The sequence below is a fragment of the Podarcis erhardii genome, assembly GCF_964252035.2.
Source record: "Podarcis erhardii genome assembly, chromosome: 8".
Classification (NCBI taxonomy): Eukaryota; Metazoa; Chordata; class Lepidosauria; order Squamata; family Lacertidae; genus Podarcis; species Podarcis erhardii.
Window position 1 is genome coordinate 22,025,711 of NC_138499.1, and position 21,668 is coordinate 22,047,378.

The 21,668-nt window shown below is 40.2% G+C and overlaps 1 protein-coding gene across 11 annotated transcripts in view; it reads right to left on the reverse strand.

Moving 5' to 3' along the window:
- The window catches only part of ZFPM2 (zinc finger protein, FOG family member 2), a 465,402-nt gene that overhangs the window by 188,183 nt on the left and 255,551 nt on the right, over window positions 1–21,668 (reverse strand). For all 11 annotated transcript variants that reach the window (XM_081874028.1, XM_081874031.1, XM_081874026.1 and 8 more), the window contains one exon: window positions 5,814–5,932. In XM_081874028.1, the coding sequence (XP_081730154.1) occupies window positions 5,814–5,932 (119 nt within the window). The remainder of the gene's footprint in view (window positions 1–5,813; window positions 5,933–21,668) is intronic.

Genomic DNA, 21,668 nt, shown 5'->3' on the forward strand with positions numbered 1-21,668 from the left:
CCAGTTTAAAAAGAGTATTCAGTGTGCAGATTTTGAGGCAGTGTAAAGGGGAAGCACAGATGACTTCTCTATAAGAAAAGCATGCCAAATAATTGCCACTGTACTCCTCATCAAACGACAATTAATATCAGCAAACTTCGGGAGATACCAGACCCTGTAGCTCCAACTGCTAAATTTGGATAGATGTAAATGGAAGTAATAGTATATCCTTTTCCTCCACCAACTGAAAGGAGAATATACAAGTATACCATGAGAACTGTATCTTCACCTTTGGTTAAGTATTCAGTGGCTCCTTGCAGAATCTACTGGCGTTTGTTCATTTCAGCAAACATGCTTCTATGCGTCTACTTTTGGGGAATTCATCTAAACCTGTGATTTAAACTATTCAGCTGAATATCCATGTGAGCAGAGCCTTACAGCTTACATTTCCCCCTGGCCACTGAGATACTGCATTTGTGCCTTATATGTGGAAGAGTTTATTGAACAGCTTAAATGGCATCATCATGGTGCTGCTGCTTTTGCAACATGTTGATTGGTGCCATCTATGCATGGCTAACATGAATACATTGTCAGAAGAAGTGTAATTACTAAAATCGGGACAAATATCTTTCCCTTCACACAATCATCAATCCCGGATGTCAGGGAACTGCCATCGGAGACAGGAGAGGAGGTAAGGCGCAGCAGCGATGCAGGAGGAGGACCCAGTAGGGAGAGAGAGCTCACTTCCGCTGGGGAAGGAGATAGGCGTTACGCTAGGAAGAAAGGGGAGGTTGAGGGAGCTTCGGAGGGAGGGCTCCGAGACTGTTCCAGCGAGACCAGCGGGGGGAGCACAGAGCCTCCGCTTGGGACGCCCACTCTGCGCAGAAAGCTTCCGCGCAGGGAGGCTAGGCGGAGACTTGGTGTCAAAGAGCTTTTATGTTGGAAAAAGTTCAGGAAACGCCCACTGACGGATTCTGCCAGTGATTGAGACAGCCACGGAGGAAGGGCTGTCCAGCCGGGAAAAAGTTTGACCAAACTACTCAGCTTGGAGCAGTTTGCGCCTTACGCACAAGCAACCCCACACCCCATTACACCTTACTAAAAGTGTGTGTGTGTGTGTGTGTGTGTGTGTGTGTGTGTGGTTATTAATTGACTTTTGGGGTTGGCCAATTCTAATAATTTTGGGTGTCTTTATAGGCGGCTGAAGATTTTCTCTCTCTTCTTTCCTTTCTTTTTCGTAATAAAAAAGTCTTGCCACCCCTTTGAGCAGTGGCTTGTTTACTCCCAGTCACCCAGCTATGTTCCTAGGATACAATTTCCCTGGAGACACCACAATGTTGAGTATTCTGTCTCAGGAACATGGGCTAGCTGCTAAGTGACCAAGCCACTGCTTGTGGGGGGTGGGGCAAGTAGTAGTAGGCCAAATTCCGCCCTCATATTATAGATTATCATACGGAATGGTGGCAACCCATCTTGGCCAAGCTCTACACCCATATAAATAATACAGCTCAAATGATAGCTGGCTGGAAATTGAACATCATCGTGCCAATTTATAAGAAAGGGGATTTATGGTTATTGTTGATTTTCTTTTTGTTCCTTTTGTGAATGATGCCATGGCCTTTGGCTAGTGCAATAAAGTTTATGATGATATATTCTAGATTATTATTATAATTCTATTGAATTGGTATACCACCCTTCATCCAAGGATCACAGGGCAGTTCACAACATAGAAATACAAAATGAGAACACAAAATACACAATAAAACTAAAACAAACCAATAACCCCTCTCCCACACATTTTAGAATATTTAATCAGCCAAAGACCTGGTTACAGAGAATCATTTTTGCCTGGTGCCTAAATATATGTAATGAAGGAGCCAGGCGGGTCTGCCTGGGGACAGCATTCCTCCATACAGGCAGGGACTGCAGAAAAGGCTTGTTCCCATGTTGCTACCCTTCTGACCTCTCATGGAGGAGGCACACAAAGAGGAGCCTCACATGATAATTGCAGGGTCCAGGTCAGTTCATATGAGGAGAGGGAGTCCTTACGGTAATGTGGTCCTAAGGTCAAAACCAGAACTTTGAATTGGGCCTCAAAACTAATTGGCAGCCAGTGCAGTCAGGCCAGGATCAGTGTAATATGTTCAAACTATATTGCCCTAGTGAACAACTTGGCCACCAAATTCTACAGAAGCTGAGGTTTCCAAATCATCTTCACATAACACATTGCAGTAATCTAACCTACAGGTTAGGCAACAGAAGTTAGGCTATCACTGTCCAGATGGAAATGCAGCTCGACTGATGGAAGGCACTCCACTCCCTGAGCCCACCTGAGTTTCAAGGAGTGCAAGGGATCCAAAAGTACCCCGAACTGCATAACTACAAGGGAGTGTAACCTCAACATGAGCCTGCAATCTCCCAACCACTGACAGTGCCTCAGTTTTACAGGATTGAGCTTCATTTTGTTGGCTCTTATCCAGTCCATTACCAAGACAAGATAAGGGATAAGACTGCTGTGGATAATCTCTGTGTCATGCAAAAAGAAAAAGAAAAAAGGCTGCCCCCTGTCTCTTTCTTAGGACACTTAAGAAATTATTTTATATTTTCATTTTAGCAGTTGCACTTACCTTTATTTATGAGGTGGCTGAGGGGCATGTGTGAAAAAAGTGTCCTCTTCCATCGTAATACAATTATCTCTTGGCAATCTGCAGCCTTCCCAGCCTGCACTTCCTCAAAAATCCATGATGTCCTGGACTGGCCTTTCCTGCAAGGATGGGCAGTAGAGTGCAGACCACCACAGATATGATTTGTAGAATGAAAGAAAGGACACTCACAAACACTCCTTGGCCACCTCAGAAGTCAGGTTAACACACAAAGAACCTGAATCTAATCCAAAAGAACTTCAGTTATATGCCTCCCCAATTTTGAGAATTTTCTAACGCAATTTCTTTTCTCTTTTAATTGATGGATAACTACTATTACCCCATTTTCCCTGTATCTTCAGAAATATCAATCATCTTTTTAAATGTCTCTTGGGAAATATCAAAAATAAATGTTTAAAACACCAACCCAACAGAAAACAGAACTGTGTTCCAGGGGGTGGGTGGGTAGAATTTGAATAATTATGTTTTTACATAAATAAGCAACACATTATGCAGTAAACTGTGTTTTAAATATAGGGGTCCCGTTTGTACAAGCTATTGTAAGCAAACAAATTAGATGATATTAGATTATTTAATTTCTGTACCACTTAACAGAATTTTTAATTTTATATACTGCGTAATATAATTTCTCTTTCTTCACCCTCTGTTCTCCTCCAGCTGGAAAGGATGCAGCTCAGAATTTCCAGCAGGGTGAATCTTTAGCTAACATGGTCTCTGGCCTCAGCCAGGGCCCCACCTTCCCAGGCCAGGTGGGAAAAGGCCTGTAAGGAAGGGAGCACGAACGAGCACAATGTCGCCAATATTAAGTTCCATTATGTTCAATGGTAGATTTAAGTATGTATTTAAATCTCCTTCCTATTGATATCAATGGAAGTATAAAATGCTCAGCTTTGACTGGATTGTGACATTCAGAATTTCCATTGTGTAGCAACATTTACTGCACAAAGCAGGGACTGATGCAAAAAAGATTTAATGGTTTAAAAGTACTTTAGACGTCCTACATATTTTGATCCAGTTTTATAATTATATTTTTCTAAAAGAGACTGTAAGCTACAAAATAATGGGAGAAGTCAGAAAGACATCAATGCAAATACATCCAGGACTGTGCCAAAATTTGGCCCACAAATATTTTCAATAAAAATGCAGGGATGTTGATGTAGAAATTTTCATGAAATATCCCTAGTTTGCCTTTCTATACCTGTTTGCAACCATTTAAAACAACAGTAGCTATTACTGATACAAGAACAACAATAACAACAACAGAAAGTCATAGAAATTCATTCAGTCATGGATTACATGCTAATGCCATATTGTTTCCAACCAGAAGTTGCTATGTGACTGTATCACTAAGACAAATCTGACTGAGGGAAATGCTTTCTCCCTTCATTCTGGATGATCAAACATTTTCATCCCATGATCCAGTCTCAGTTCTCAAAATGAAGAGAGTATATAGGGGAAAGCAAAGTTTTTAATTAACTGCAACCCCCTTCTCATTCTGGTTCAGCCCCAAATAAAACTTAAAAAAACAACACATTCTTAAATAAAGTCACAACGTACTATTCCTAGTCTAACCCCACTGAACAAATACATCACACCATAATATGTTGCCTATGTTGTAATTCCTTTATTATAGTGATAGAAAACTTTCTTAAAAATCTATGTGCCTTTGATTTCACTGGAGTTAATATAGAAAGCAGCACACCCATCAATATGACAAAATAACTGAATAACAGTTATTTCTTTACTTCCAGCTAATATGAGTTGGCAAATTGTTATTAAATTGATGTCTTGCACTATGAATGATTACCATATAGTACTGGAGAAATAAAGTAACATATGTTATTAAGAACAGAAGACATATGGATTATGCCCAGAATAACTTAACTGACAAGAACTCAATGACTAGAGGACCTTAATGAGTTGAACCTGGAACGTAGACCCACGAATCCATAGGCACCAGCTCCCCAGGCCCCAGGGTGCTCGAGCACTCACAACATTTCTCATGAAGGGGCCAGGCACCCACAAATTGTGGTGGTGGGCGTGCGGGCATGCTGCGGGGTAGGTGGGTATGTGTTTGCGACGTCAGCACGCCCTGCAACATCTGTGGCCCTAGCACCTATAGTCACGGGCCAAGCCAGCATACCTGCATGAAGCTATCTATACATGTGAATACTCAGGCCCCAGAGCCCTCTTAGGTACAGAGGAAAATAGGGCTGGTCACTAAGTTGCTTAGGTCCCTGGACATTTAGTCCTGCTTGGTCAAGTAGGTGTACCGTCTGCATCCTATGCTTCAGGTTGTAACATCCATCTTAAGATCATCTGTTGAGGCTAGGGATGGGCAAATCTGTCAGTTTTGGATTCTTTAAATGTTTCATTTTTCCAATCATAAATAAAAGTCCTCATAAAAATTCATGAGCTTCCCCCCAATTTATTTTAATATACATGCCTGTGTACAATTTTGCCTAATATACATATTTTTGAAAGCTATTGCCCCTTATATAAAGCATTTCTGTATGTTCTTTTGCCCAATATATGCATTTTATGCACAATTTACCAATTGTACACACTGCTTGTTCAGAGTCCTGCATTCCAAAATTCATAGAAGTGCAAATTTCGAAGGATGGCTGTGTTTCAGTTTGTGTATTGTCTTGGAAAGTGCAAATTAGGTAAGCTCCCCTTTAAATGCCAACTGAATCCAAATTCTCCCCCATCCCAAGCTAAGGCCCTCCTTCCTACGCCTTCATCAAAGGGCAACTGCAGATGTTAACAAGGGGGAGGCTTGCCTGTGCTAACATTGTTATCTTTTAGCCTCTCAGAAAAACACTTTATTCATCCCACACATTTTAAAATTCTGCTAGCCATGTGTTTTAGTATTGTTCAAGCTGTTCTACCTGCTGCTTTTACACCACTGATTTATTATACTGTAATGGTTTCCTGTGTTTCATGTCATTGTGAACTGCCCTGGGATCATGAAGGCTGGTGTATATACGTTTAAATAAATATACCATAGAGGCTTCCACAGAAAAAAATCTGAATTGCACTAATAATGAAAGTTAGCAATAGGATTTCTTTCACAGTCCACCTTCTTCTATTCTTTGGACATCTCTTTAGTAGCAAATTGCATCTTTAAAAAAAAACAAGAATTCAGTGTTCAGTATCATATTAACATACCATTGTGTTGTTATTCAAATCCATCTTCCCAGCAAATGGTCCCCATGTTGTTCCAACTGGAAGTTGTTGTCGACTCTGGATCTTGCGCTCTCCATCCCTCTGGAACACCTCCAATTCTCCTGAGAAACAAACAAACAAAAAGCCCATTGCTTAGAGTACCTCCTCCTAATTTGGGGATGGGGAATCGGCGGTCCTGCAGATGTTGTTGAACCCTAACCCTCATAAGCCCAGCCAACATTGTCAGGACCACAGAGAGGTGATCTTGGGTCCGGGGGTATGGGGACTATGTCTTGAGGCCCTCCTCCTGCATATCCCTTCAAAAATTCTGTCAGTAGATAACAGAATATTTCAGTGCGTATTTATTAATGAATGTATCTACTTTACCTAACCTATTTTAATGAAACGCAAAAGGAATATTTTACAATCTCAGGAAATTATGAATCATCATTGTATTTATAAAGGTTTTTCAAAAACTAATATTAAGAGCAGAAACCATCAAACATTTGCATAACTCAAACAAAGCGTCCTTTATTACAATAATAATGAATCACTTTATACTTAAAAAGGTAGTTTGCTTGAATGACTTCTTCCTTGCCTTCATTTTGGTGAACCTATCTTTTATATTGTCAAAAGGGATTTGCCTAGCTTACTTTCTGCTGAGAGCATAAAGTAGTTAAGTCTTTCTTGCCGTCCAGTAAATCTTAGGTGAACTTTTACCATTGGGCCGGGGAACTCTGGTATGCATGACAAATCCAGCCTTTCACCAAATTTCCTTTGGCCTTCAGCGTCTGGTGCACGTGCATCTTGCCCTAGTCCATCTAGCCTTTCCCTTAGGAAAAACTGGGTGGCGCAAGAACATAGGGTGCTGCTGCCAAAGGGCACCCAACAGCACATTCATTCATTCATTCATTCATTGCCTGCCTGTCTCCCAAGTTGGGAATCAAGGCAACTTACAATATTTAAAACATAAATTGTAAAATACAGTATGCTAAAAACAAAGTAGCTAAAAACAATAATTAAAATGCACTACTGCAAATTCTTCCCTAGACACAGTCTATCCCTTTTAGCTCCAATCAAATGAAACACAGAGGAAGGGTACATTCCTCTGCACCCGTCACTGGATCTGGTCTGTTGAGGGATAGTGGAGATACTTCCCTTTGCCCAAAAATCCTTGCCCATAGAAGAAGTGTCCGCAATCTCTCATTAGTACCTTTTTTCTTTCTTTCTTTCTTTCTTTCTTTCTTTCTTTCTTTCTTTCTTTTTGCAACACAGTAGGAACTTCCAGCCAATGGAGCCTCCCTCCAAGTTTATGCCAACCAATATCTGAACCAATTCTAACATGCAGGGTAAACTGAGAGTTCAAAATGAGCATGGCAGTCTGCATGTGTTCCAAACCCTCTAAAATCTCATTTTTGATTTTGCAAATTCCAAAAATAGCCCACTGAAAATTAGGCATGCTTCCTCAGATACTTTAAATCTGCATAATCATTGTGTGTGAAGTTATACTGGTATATACTGGCTAAGGATCTGTGAAGAATAAAAATCATCTAATGTGGTGATAGTTTCAGACATATCTAAAAAGCAATGTGTGTACTAGAAGCCATTTAAGTATTATTTAAATTCAACTTGTATTTTCACAAAAAGCTCACAGACTGAGCAAAATCAAAATGAATTAGCAAGTGTTCTGAACAGTGCTGTGCTTTCACACCTAAACGTTTTCCAAGGAAAATGTGAGCTTGGGGTATATAAAAAGCCCCTCAAGAAAATACTCTGCCTTACTGATGTTTCACATTTTTTCCATGTCTGTTCAGAGCTCCAAGATACTGCTGTTTCAGTATCTTCTAGAGTTTCTGCACTGTGTCATCGCAGCCAGTCAGGGATCAGAAAGTGAATGTGATGACATCATGGCATCACAAAACTAATCATATTTTAATGATCTGGTGATGTCACTTGCAAAATGAAGCTTCATCATTGCCCTCTCTCTCCTTGGATTGAGGAAAATACACCCTTACTGCTGAGGCAACCAGCTTGATGCTCTCCAACTTGCCAGAGTGCACTGGTGCTTTCACTGCCTACCAGCTTTGCTCAGCAAGACTTTTACCTTGATCAAGCTTGATCAGTGCAGGGACAGCAAAAGCAGCAACGTAGTTTCCTAAATGTATTAATTCAGCTTTTCTTTGAAGGAAAAAACCCACCCCTCGCATAGTTATGTGTGACTAACTGAGGAACAATGTAAATGTACATTCAAAGTAGTCTATTAGGCTTCAATGTATTGGAGCCAGGGAACACTGGCACAGTTGCTTCAGCAGCAGTGACCCATTTCCTCTCCTCACCCTACTAGTCTACACCCTTGCAAGCAGTTTTGCACCCTTTTGCAAAAGGATGTGGAAAATAGCTAAAGGGGCTATGTACACTTTACACAAAGAGTTCAGTTCAGTTCGGTTTATTATGTTTTAGCAAACAGCCATTGCACACACAATAATAAGAATACTGCCATCAATAGTATTTTACATTTATACTCCCCAACCTTTAAAGTTTCACAAAAAATAAAAGGGGTAATTTAGGACAAGCACCTGTCCTAATTTTTCCTCAGAACTTGATTTGAATTTAGCCTAATTTTTTTACAGAAAATTATACGTACATGTGTATATAGAGCAATGATTTCTTCTGCATAAAGATGAAACCAGCAGTATTTGTCTGCTTTAACACATTAAAAAGCAAGTATGTCTATGGACATGTCACATTTAACTGATACTAGGAATCATGAGAATCTTTGAAAACCCTTTAAAAAAATAATTCAGCCTCCCTTTCTGCCACTGACATTTTTCATTTGAAAAGGGTTCAGACTCAGTCAAACAGTGACTCCTTATCTATACCTGTGGATTTACAAGCAGGCCTGTCTTTTAATGGATTAAGAACGACAAACTTAGGGCAGATCATTCAGTGATAACCAAAGTTCCCAGTTGCACAGAACGATAGTATTCTTTTTTAAACAGGGAACAGTCATTAATAGCACCATTTCAAGGATGCTTAGGCAAGATACAGAGCAGCCAAAAGCAGCCAATAAGAGTGTTTCTGTTCTTCATTCAATTTTACTACTGAATTGGTCACCATATATGCTACAATTCTCCTTTTATTGTCACAGATTTAATAGCTCAAAAATAGGTTTCACTGCAACTGATGAATCTGCACTCTTAGATTTCAGCAATTCCAGGCATCTATTCATTATTACATTAGACCTCTTACATCGGACAACATGAATTTGCATCAAGGTCTGCAATAACAGAAGAGACAAATGTGCTACTGCCTTCAGTGTTAAGCAGAAATCCTTCCCTTGACATAAACATTTTACTGCCCCCCTCCCCCCAAGAACATTATTGTGTAAGCAGGATTCAGCTGACTGGCAAACTGTTAACCAGCATTCAGTTGCCTTTGGCACACCATAAAAGAGTTAAAACTGGGAAATGGCAGCACCCAATGACGATGTCTCAATCTAACTTAATCACCGTCCAATGCCCTCCATGCCCTAACACCCAAGTATTCAATACAGTGCCTGACATACCATGAAATCTGGTAGAATATTATAAAGCAAGATTTTGAAACTATATGTCCTATTTTCAAGTTCAAGGAATCAGGCAAATGTATGGAAATTCCCTGATTTTCCACAGGGTTTCATTTTCTCCTTCAAAGAAGGCGAATGAATATATTTAGGAAACTACATTGTTGTTTTTGCTATTCCTGCACTGAATTTCTAGAGGAAATCAATGCATTATTGAAATAAACAGAGGAAGCAAATGGGAAGATACTACTATAGTGTACTTATGCATTCAGTGTAGGGGTGGAATGACCAAGTCCAACTATGTTAATCTACTGAGGGAGAGCAAAGATTCCTGGGGTGGTAGCAGCCTTACTTTAAGATATGAGGTGCCCAAGGGCCTTTTAGTAGCAGTGCTTCAAATGGCAGTGCAGCCACTCCAGCTATGTTTCTGAGACAACAATGTTCCCAGGAACATTCTGTCTCAAAAAATAGTCAAATGAGTCATGTTTCCTGTAAGAGAAACAGGAGGAAGAAGGCAGCTCCACCACCTCATATTTTAAAGTAAGATCACCACCATATTTTAAAGGGGTGGGGGATATATTCATCCCAGCAGGAATCAAAATATACTTACCGTTCATAGGCTGCAATCTTACGTGCATCTTTTGAAAATAAATTAATTATAAAACTGGGATCATGGATGTTTCATTTCAGCTGAAGACTTCACAGCAAAGTTTTTTCCCCTGCACACATTCTTCAAGACTATAAATATTTTGAGCTTGCTGAGTGCCGTTTGTGCAAAATATGTGAGACCCATAGTACACGCTAATCAATTTTGGTAAAAGATAATGCTGCTAGTGCTGTGGGCTGTTCCTCTTATCTTGTTGATATAGCATACTTTTAAAGTCTGTGATTACTCAAAGACTTATGATAGCTGCACTGTAAAAGAAGCCCCAAGTCATGGATCACTAGCTCAGCTACAAAACATCCCATGGCTTTTAAGATAATCAGCCCACCTTGGTAGATACTGGGCCAGAATGCAAGGCTTCAATTGTAGCAAATTCTTTCCTATGCTTCTATGGTATATATAAGAATTATACTGCATACATATATCCCTCCTCACTTCTTTTCACAAAATGCCAGGTATCACATTGAAGTGTCTGACAATAATTTGTAGAATGAGGATAGACAATAGCCATTATCCATGTTTGATAGATTCAGCAATAAATGGTGACTCCGATTAAAGTAAGCAGAAATTATTTTTGAAACTGCAGTAACAGATTAAGTTTTTCTGCTGAAATTAAGTTTTAGATTACCATAAATCATTGCAGCACTTAAAAGCCATGTCAGAATTGCATACAGTAAATATTACTTCATTTATGCTTCTGCAAGGCTTTCTTGAAAAAGGCATTTCATTCTGTGAAGTGACCCTCTACAGACTTGCCTTGCTAGGCTAGCTCTTCAAAATATCCCACCAGTTGCCACCTTCACTTTATTCCCCACTACCCCACAGCAGTCAACTCTTTGAGCCACATTAAACTATGGTTCAGAGAATAAACTTGAAATATGGCATTCTCTTTTCAAATACTGCAGTCAAACCCAGATAAATCAGGCTGGCCATTCAGTGATCTTATCCCTTCTGACTCTTTCATAAATCGAACCTTGTAAGTTTGCTTTGTAGGATGTTGTCACTAAATGAAATTGTGACCTTATCCGTTGCTTGAACTTATCCTGCTGACAACTCCATTTATTATGGGGATAAGCAAACTTACCAAAAAACAACAACACACACACAACAAACCACACTACCCTACACTATTGATAATTATGATCTTTGTAGAGATGTATCTCTAGTAGATGGCATGTGTTATTAGTAGATGGCATCATCTCTTGATAGTCTCCTAGTGATTTTACCCTGATGAGCATCTGGTCAAAGAAAAAATGTGCTCCATAGGTAAATGCTATAGGGGCTACTGGCAGGCAGAATTAGAAGTTCATGAAGAAGAGGTACTGTGTGACAGCCTTGAATCAGAAGCTATTAGCCAAACACAAAGAGCCCCAAATTAGTGTGTAATTGTGCTGGAACAGATAACATAATAGAGGTGGCAAAAACAGTAACATTCTCCTTTCACAGGATTCAATCAGAATTCCACAGAACTGAGAAACTAGCAACTTTAAGGGCTGAATTTATTGGCTTTTCTATAACAAGTTCCAATGCAAAGGTGACACAAGATTTGTTGTAGCAAAGAAAGCAATAACTTAAATTATGGAGATTCCCCCCCCCTACTTTTTTTGGGTAGAACATTTTATTGGTTTTATAATAAAATGACATTGATCATCTTAAAACCTGTAGAATGTCAGTCACGTGTAATAAGGAAAACTGGGCATGGGCATTGTCAAATAACTGAATCGCTGAATGCAAAGCCAAGGCTTCACCTATCAAAGACAGATGGTCTTCATGTCTTACTGTGACTGTATTCACCAGTTATGGCTTCCGGTTCCTGATTTCTCCCCAGCCAAAAAGCAGAGGTTCTGTATTAGCAACTGAGAATAATATGAAATGAAAATGCTACAGCAAGGCTTTAGAACTATAAATATGTACAGAGAGATTATAAGTCTTTAAACACCCATCAAATTTGAAAGTGCTGCATAAAAAGTTCACAACAGAGTTCAAATTGTGCCAAACAGCCATTTAAGTGAAAGCAAATATCCAGGCATATTCCTAAGCGGTGAATAGATATGTGCCAGGACAGCTCTATTTACTAGGCACAGGATTGGGTTTCTAGGTCCATGTCTGAGCGGGTTTTTAAAATGTCCTGGTACTTTCCCCAGGAAAACCCACGTTCAGAACAAATGGCCGTCGGGGTTTCCACAGATTCCACAAAAGAACCACTCGGACATGGATATGAAAATCCTGAACCTGTGCCTAGAAAGGACAGCACGAAAGGAAGTATGACTGAGCCCTTAGAGGCGGTCACTTCATAAGCTGGATGTAAGAATGAGCCATCACATATCTTATATTGCAGATATCATCTCACATCAACTCATATTCAATGGAGCCAGTTCATATTCAGTCATCAAGCACTTGGGATGAATCAAGCAAAGAAATATCCAATGATGTACGTTCATGCCCTTCATGCTCAACATTTAACTGTTGAAGCATGGGAAGTCCCAACAAAAAAATTATAATTTAGGCAGAATATTTGGACTATTTGATATGTATTTGTATAATGTGGAACATTTAATGTGATTTGATTTGATTGTTAAAATGGGAAACTTAATAAAAATGATTAAAAACAAACAAACAAACATTTAACTGTGGGAAAAGACAAGTAAATGATACTTCTTTAGGAGAGGTTCCTAAAACCGATTGGTCAAGAAAATGCAGTTGAGCTTACTGTCCTAAACACAATTTATCACAATAAACTTCTTTAATTTAAATGCATATAGAAGCAAGGCCTTGAAGTAAAGAAATGATCATATATTGCACTTCTCTGCATTTATAAATACTCGAACTATGAAATGCAGTCAGTTCTAGCATGGATTATCACAGATTTTGTGCATTTTTAAAATAAAAAAAGCTCCTAAAACAAGCCAACTTTCTATGTTAAATAATATTAGCTATAAGTGTACTCAGAATATGTTTTTAATGTCGATATTTATGTTAAAGTCTGAAAAATTAAAGAAGTATATTTTTAGTTCAAGAAAATATGTAGTAAGGGAAGATCTTAAGAGTTCCATTTCTTGTGTCAAAGTCCGTAGAGGCCAAAAGCTAAAATCACCAAGCATTTATTTTATTACACAGTTGCTATTTAAAAGATGCTACACTAACAGCAAAGTCCTTTGGCAGAAGTAGATTGAAAGCACAAAGATTAAATTAATGCCTATCATGTAAGGTTGCAGTTGACAGAGCTCTTCTTGCATTATTCACAACAGGTGTATTTCTTACTCCACTGAAGGCAAATACAAAAAGCCTCTTTGGGTTAACTAGGAATATCCTTCAGCTCTCTATATAACTAGGAATATCCTTCAGCTCTCTATATTGGACAAACAGGCCAGACCTTACGCCAAGAATAAACGGACATAAATCGGACATCAGGAATCACAAGACAGAGAAACCAGTAGGAGAACACTTCAATCTCCCAGGACATTCTATACAAGATCTCAAAGTAGCTGTTTTACTACAAAGGAATTTCAGAAATAGACTGGAAAGAGAAGCTGCTGAATTACAACTTATCACCAAACTTAAAACCATGGAGAAACCTGGTCTGAACAAAGACCTTGGATTCTTATCTCATTATACATGACAAAGCCATTTTTCACCTTTTCACCCCTTGCTTTTTCCTTTAAGACCTATTGCAGTCGTTAAGAGTCGTCAACAGGCTCATCACAGCTATCTGCCAATCACCCATTCCCACCACCCTTCTGAGTAATACCCCTCCCCACCTTCTCACTATATAGAAGGGTCTGGAAACTTCTGTTTCAGTGTATCTGAAGAAGTGTGCATGCACACGAAAGCTCATACCAAGAACTGACTTAGTTGGTCTTTAAGGTGCTACTGGAAGGAATTTGTTTTGTTTAGGAATATGAAGACACCCAACATACGAATAATGCTACAATAATGCAGGACATGCTTCTACACGATATGCACCTGTGCTATGACAAGAGAAACCTACACAAGGATAGATCGTTATTGTCTCCCACTCAAGTCCAATGGACACCCCCAGAAAGGACTTATTTTGATTTAACGTAATAATAATTGCATGTAGATTTTCCAACAACAAAGTTGAGTTCAAAATGATTCACAACAAATATACGTTTTCTTCATATAGTATAAAGAACCAACCAAGGGAATAACTTCAACAAACAATTCTAAAACAAAAGTTATTGCAGTCAATGGAGATACAAACTCTTGCCTTGTTTTCCTGTTTTCAACACCCACTAGCCATGATGGCTATGCTCTCTCAGAGGCAGTATGCCTGTGAATACCAGCTGCTGGAAATCATAAGTAGTAAGAATCTTGCTTTTGAGCTTCCCATAGGCATCTGATTGGCCACTGTGAGAGCAGGATGCTGGACTAGATAGGCAGTTACCCTGATCCAACTAGCTCATATTCTGATGTTCTCTTTTCTAGACTACTTGCACATCCCACAATCACATCTGGCAAGGGCAATCTCAATTTTGAGTTAGTTTCATAGATTATAATTCAACTCAACAGAAGGCATTTTGACACCCAACTCTTGCTAACACATGGTTAGTGAAACATCTACAATACAAACCTCACAAAATAAAAAAATTCCTTCCAGTAGCACCTTAAAGACCAACTAAGTTAGTTCTTGGTATGAGCTTTCGTGTGCATGCACACTTCTTCAGATACACAGTGTATCTGAAGAAGTGTGCATGCATACGAAAGCTCATACCAAGAACTAACTTAGTTGGTCTTTAAGGTGCTACTGGAAGGAATTTTTTTATTTTGTTTTGACTATGGCAGACCAACACGGCTACCTATCTGTAATACAAACCTCAGTAGGCTCTACAAAACTACAAATTGCTTGGCTATTATAGGAGAAAGTCCTGGGAGTATAACCAGTTGCAATTTTGAAGAGCCATAGTTCATTGACAGAGCGCTTGCTTTCCATGCAGAAAATTCCAGATTTAACCTCTGGCACCTTTGTCTTACCCTCAACATACTGGATCTGACAATAGAGTGAATTTATATGCAAGGTACAATGCTCACTGGATTGCTTTGCCGGTCTGATCTTTTAATTAGCAAAGACATTTTGATGCCACCAATAGGCTCTCAAGAGCATTGATATGTCCACAAACACAGAATTCTTTTGCAGAGTAAAACAATCAGAAGCCTGCTAACTAAGACTACCCATCAACCCACTTTTCAACATGCATTCATGGGGCTTGTGAACTGGCGTTGAGGAAAGTACAAATTATATTTTACATTTGAAATTAATGTTCTTTTTATACCCACCAATTCTGAATTTTTTTCCTCTTGAATTTAACATTTATAAATTGTATGGTTTCATTTGGTCCATAATAGAAGTGAAACAATTACTGTAAGACTAGAGTCAAACAATAATTCAATACTCCATACTTAGGTAAGAGCTATAGCTCAAAGCGGATGTGACAGTAACAGGTTCAACCCACAGTATTTCCAGGTAGGGTTTAGAAAGGCATCCCATCTGAAACCCTAGAGATTTGTTTTCAGCCACTAAAGCCATGGTGTCCATGGACATACAAGTGCCTGCAGAGGCATCCCTTAATGCCCACAAGGTCTGTCCCCCTGATGAAATTAGGCTTGAAAGAAACAGTCTATTTTAGACACACACACCAAAAAAGGCTGCAGAGTGTACATGGTGCCCACAAGAGTTTTTCCAGTTTGCTAATGTGCCTGTAGCCCCCCAAAGGCTGCCATATTCTGCATTAGATAGTACTGAGCTAAATGGACCAAATATATAACTTGGTATAAGGCACTTCTTATGTTCCCCAATGCTTGTTTTTAAGAAAATGGACATATTATTTTGCATCTCTGGAGAAGAAGAAAAAGGATAATTTTCAAATAACAGCTTGAAAGGGGAAGGAAACCTAGTAAGTGTCTCCTGTCCACCTGCCATTTACTGCTTTGCTTACTGAGTGGATGGTGAGGAAACCTGAAGAAAATATCCTGGCATGCAGCGGAAGGTATCTAGAGTGGTTGGGTTCTCACTCTTGTTCCTCCTGAGAGGGTTAACCTGATGCTTCAAAATGACGGAAAAGACTCCCAATTATATTGTGACACTGCACAGACCTAGCAGGCTGAGTAGTTACTTTATCCCGTTACATGCAGTTTGTGCAGCCTTTTTCAAATGCTCTCTCTTCCCTTCTCCCATTCTACACTAGCCCCCAAGCCTACCCATTCTCATAACAAATACAGATGATACCGAAATGCCAGACTTGGAAAGTTCAAGCTGATGATATTACTGAAGAGGTTCCCCACCCCCACTCCCGATAAGATCGTCATCAGCTCTTTGCTTTGCTCCTTTCCTCAGCAGAGGAGCAGCTGCCCCTGATTAATGTCCCTTTCTGCTGAGATTTTCCCCCCTGATAAATGCAAAGACACTTCACGCTCCTGACTGTTGGTTCTGTTAGCTATTTTGAGAACCTAAATATATATATATAGTAACAGCACCCTGAAACTATGTACAAACAATGATTTGGATGTAATAATAATAATAATAATAATAATAATAATAATAATAATAATAATAATAATTTATTATTTATACCCTAGCCACTCTGAGCGTCTTCCAACAAAATATTAAAAATACAATAAATCATCAAACATTCAAAACTTCCCTAAACATACACAGGGTCATTTTGAAACTGGAGTTCATTACCTTCGTTTAATATATATATATATATATATATATATATATATTTGCTTTCCGGATGCTGCACCCCCCTGCAATCCCTACACAGACCTGGCTGACACAAGCCACAAAACCACAGCTCGCCCCTATACACGAAGCCAAGCCAGAGCACAACTAAGTACAGTACAGCCATCTTCTCAGGAAAACTCTTCACAAAGTTCAAGAGGTCAAGACACAAAGACTTTAACAACTAATCCACACCTAATGACCCACCTAAGTGGTACTCAGGATATCACTCAAGAAATCACTCAAGATATCTCTCAAGTAATTAAGGAACAAAAGAAGAAAAGGCACACTAGCCTGGGAACTTCCTCTCTGCCCAGAACATTGGAGGCTATACACCACACCCCCTCTACAGTATTTATAGGAACTCAAACACTGAGATCCTGCTCTGTTCCAGTAACAAGAAGCCGAAAGCACCAGCCTGAAGATGACGAGTGAGACCTCGTCGAAACGTCGCCTAGACACCCCAACTTTTACACGGGAAGACACCCGAGGACACCAAAACCTGCATATATATATATATATATATATACACACACACACACACACACACACACACACACACACACCTCTCACTTCTTCTCTTAGGGTTTTCTGTACTATAAGGTATGTTAAATGTTCTATAAAAGTCTTGAAATGTTCTACATATGTATTGAAAATAACTGTTATTTTATTTGATATTGAAGTAACACATACGTAGTTTACAATTACACATGGTAACTAACAAAAAGTTGTGTTCAAATTTTGGGCATTTGGTGACAATCAGTTTCAACCACCGTGTCTGTTCCTAGCTATCCTTCTACCCATACCCCTCTACAACAAAAGTTACTTTGTATAACCCAATATAGTATCATAACTCTTTATGAAGTATATCAACAAAATAAAAAATAAGCATTTACCAATATATACTATTAATAGGTAATATATGGAAAAAGAGGAAAAGCAATGAAATAAACCAACCAGCCAAATGTGCATATGAGTTATAAAATGATCTCTCACTCTTTCTGTACTGACAATGGCCTGGTTTGCATGTCACATTAAACCATGGTTTAACGTGAATGATCTGCTGCTCCTGTGCTGCCAGAAAACAAGCCATGGTCTGGCTTGTCATTACATCCAAACGCAGACTTGTGATTTATTTATTTCTCAATCAACCTTGGGTGGTAACCAACATTTGCTCTTGGTTTACCGCTCACTGTTTATTTGGAGGATGTAATGACAAAGCAAATCCTGGCTTGTTTCCATGCAGGACTTACAGCAGCAGGAACAGGGCAGAAATGAAGCACTTGCAATCTGGGCAGCATGCACCAGCTTTTAACTATGCTTTAATGTGACATACAAACTAGGACACAGGCTGTATGACTGCATATTCTCATGGGAATTACCATTATTTTAATAAAGTGCAAATGTGTTCTGTTTGCCCAAAAAGTGATCATTGCCTTTTTTCCTGTGCCTGCCTGTCTTTAACAATAGAGATTAGTTAACACATAATCATAACATTCCATTTTTACTTGCACCAGTCCTCAATTGACAGTTTTGTGACTTCCAGGTTTCTGCAGCAATGACTATCAGCAATAACACTATCCCACCAACACCTTATTTTCCTTTCCCACACGTTTTCTCAGGCATATAATATTACCTGTTGCGCAAATATAAATTAATTGCTTCTAATTTCTTAAATTGTTTTTAGTATTTCACACCAAAAATTTGCATGATTTTGATTTTCGCTCCTCCTGGCGACTCATTAGATGACCTTGTTGAGGACTGGAATAACCGGCTCTTGGCAGCCATTGATGAGATCGCGCCTAAGCGCCCTCTCCGACCCCGTCGAAACCGGGCCCCTTGGTTTACTGAGGAGCTCCGGAAAATGAAGCGGGATCTCAGACGGCTAGAGCGAGTATGGCGACGGACTCGTGACGGAGCCTCAAGAACATCTTATAGGACGCTTATGAAAGCCTATGAGTCGGCTATGAAAGCTGCTAAGAAATCTTACTTTGCAGCTTCCATTGCATCCGCTAGCTCTCGCCCGGCACAACTTTTTAGAATAATTAGGTCAATAACGTCCTTAGGAGGACAACCAAATTTAAGCACAAATTCGACCCACAGCTGTGAGGCATTCGCGAGTTTTTTTGCGGAGAAAGTCCTGTTGCTCCGCCGTGACCTCCCTGCCAATTTAGATACAGTGACTGAACTGGAGGCCCCTCGACTGACTTCAGGTCCAGTGTTGGACCATTTCGATCGGGTACTCCCTACTGATGTGGATAGATTCCTCCAAGTTGGTAGGCCCACCACCTGTCTCCTCGATCCGTGCCCGTCTTGGCTGATTAGGGAGTGTCCAGATGTTGTGCAGACCCCCCTGGTTGAAATTATCAATTTGTCCCTTGACACGGGGACATTCCCAGGGGAACTGAAGGAAGCAGTGGTGTGTCCACTCTTAAAAAAAACTTCATTAGATCCCTTAGACCTATCCAATTACCACCCAGTTTCAAATCTTCCATACCTGGGTAAGGTAATTGAGAGAGCGGTTGCTGAACAGCTTGGTAGGTTTCTGGAGGAAACATCGGCATTAGATCCATTTCAGTCCGGTTTCCGTCCTGGTTTTGGGACGGAGACGGCTCTGGTTGCCCTAACAGATGATCTCCGTAGACAACTGGATCGAGGCGGGTCAGGACTGCTGATCCTTTTAGATTTGTCAGCAGCCTTTGACATGGTCGATCATGATCTTCTGGACCACCGCCTCGCAGACGTGGGGATACAGGGCTTAGCCCGTAACTGGTTGTGCTCTTTTATCTCTGGTCGGGGACAGAGGGTGGCACTAGGGAGGGAAATGTCGTCGCGCCACTCCTTGGTATGTGGAGTGCCGCAGGGCGCAATTCTCTCCCCGATGCTTTTTAACATCTTTATGCGCCCCCTTGCCCAGATTATCCGGAGCTTTGGGCTGGGCTGTCACCAATATGCTGATGACACTCAGCTCTATCTGCTGATGGATGGCCACACCGACTCGACCCTGAACACACTGACCAGATGCTTGGAAGCTGTGGCTGGATGGTTTCGTGGGAGCCGATTGAAACTAAATCCTTCGAAGACAGAGGTCCTATGGCTAGGTCGGAATGGCATGGGGATGAGGGACCAACTCCCTTCTCTTGCAGGGGCCCAATTAGTGCCATTGCCTTCCGTTAAGAGTTTGGGTGTAATCCTTGACGCCTCCCTTTCCATGGAGGCGCAGGTTACAGCCAAGGCGACATTTTTCCACCTTCGCCGCATCAAGCAGTTGGTCCCTTACCTTTCCCGCCCTGACTTGGCCACAGTGATCCATGCGACAGTCATCTCCAGGCTTGACTACTGTAATTCGCTCTATGCGGGGCTGCCCTTGAAGCTGTCCCAGAAACTCCAGCAGGTACAGAATGCTGCAGCGAGGCTCCTCACGGGGTCTCTGCCATGGGAGCATATTCACCCAGTGCTTTTCAAGCTGCACTGGCTCCCGGTGGAGTACAGGGTCAGATTTAAGGTGCTGCTTTTGACCTTTAAAGCCCTTCACGGCCTGGGACCCTCGTACCTACGGGACCGCCTCTCCCAGTATGCCCCACAGAGAGCCTCAAGGTCCATAAATAGCAACACCCTAGTGGTCCCAGGCCCTAAGGAAGTTAGATTGGCTTCAACCAGAGCCAGGGCCTTTTCAACTCTGGCTCTGGCCTGGTGGAACGCTCTGCCTCATGAGACCAGGGCCCTGCAGGATCTGATTTCTTTCCGCAGGGCCTGTAAGACAGAGTTGTTCCACCTGGCCTTTGGCTTGGAGCCAATTTGATTCCCTCCCTCCCTCCCTCCCCTCCCCTCCCCCCCTCTCTCTCTCTCTCTCTCTTTTTTCTTTTCTTTTCCTTCTCCTCCTGTGACGAGGCTACATTTTAATATTTTAATGTTCCATTATTTTAATGTTGTATTTTATTTTTGTTTTTAAGTTGTAATCTTTCTTCTTGTTTTTATTATTGTTTGTAAGCCGCTCTGAGCCTGGCCTTGGCTGGGGAGAGCGGGGTATAAATAAAAAATTATTATTATTATTATTATTATTAACTAGCAAATATCAACCAGGTATAAATTTAGCATTAGAAAGGACTGTGTTCAGAGGCTACTATATATCTATGATGTCTTGTCAATTCACTTAAGACAGAAGTATCTTTTGTCACCTTTCCTTTCTGCAACTCTGTAGATTAAAGTCACAATCTACTGGAAACCTTTCATGCACAGGGTTCGCTGAAAAAGAAAGTGAGGTTATTTCAATGAAGCTTCTATATTAGAACTTTCCAGTGAAATGTATCTTAATTTGTTTTTTCACTAACAAGATACACACACTTAAAACGGTTAATTTTCTGCCCCAAAAGGTCTTCCTGGAACCCCTTCTTTTTCTTCACTAAATCTGCACAAAAGTCAGAGTTTCTGAATTATATATGTATTTTTTCCCCTTTTGCAATATGTTAACAGAAAATGGTAATGTATAACCTAACTTTATTCCAATTAAATGTATCTGTAGGGAACATTGACAAGCAAGGTATAAATAACATATTGAGGCGATCCAAGCTACCTTCTTTTGAAAGAAATACAGGACACAAAACCTTTCATAAATTAAGTTGTAGCATTACACTAATATGGTGGTGACTACTGCTCAACATGACTGCTTATTTGCTAAAGAAATGGAATGACTCATATGAGTTAGTTGATTCACAGCATCATCAAAAAAATTGTACTACAGTTCTTTACAGGGTGCAAGATATAAGTATTCACCATTATTTCACCCTAATATGTCCCATATGATGCATTACCAAAAGGTTATGCTATGGTAACAACGGGGAAAGTGAGTTTCTGGACTGGGGCTGTCATGTTTAAAGAACTTTTCTACCTAGG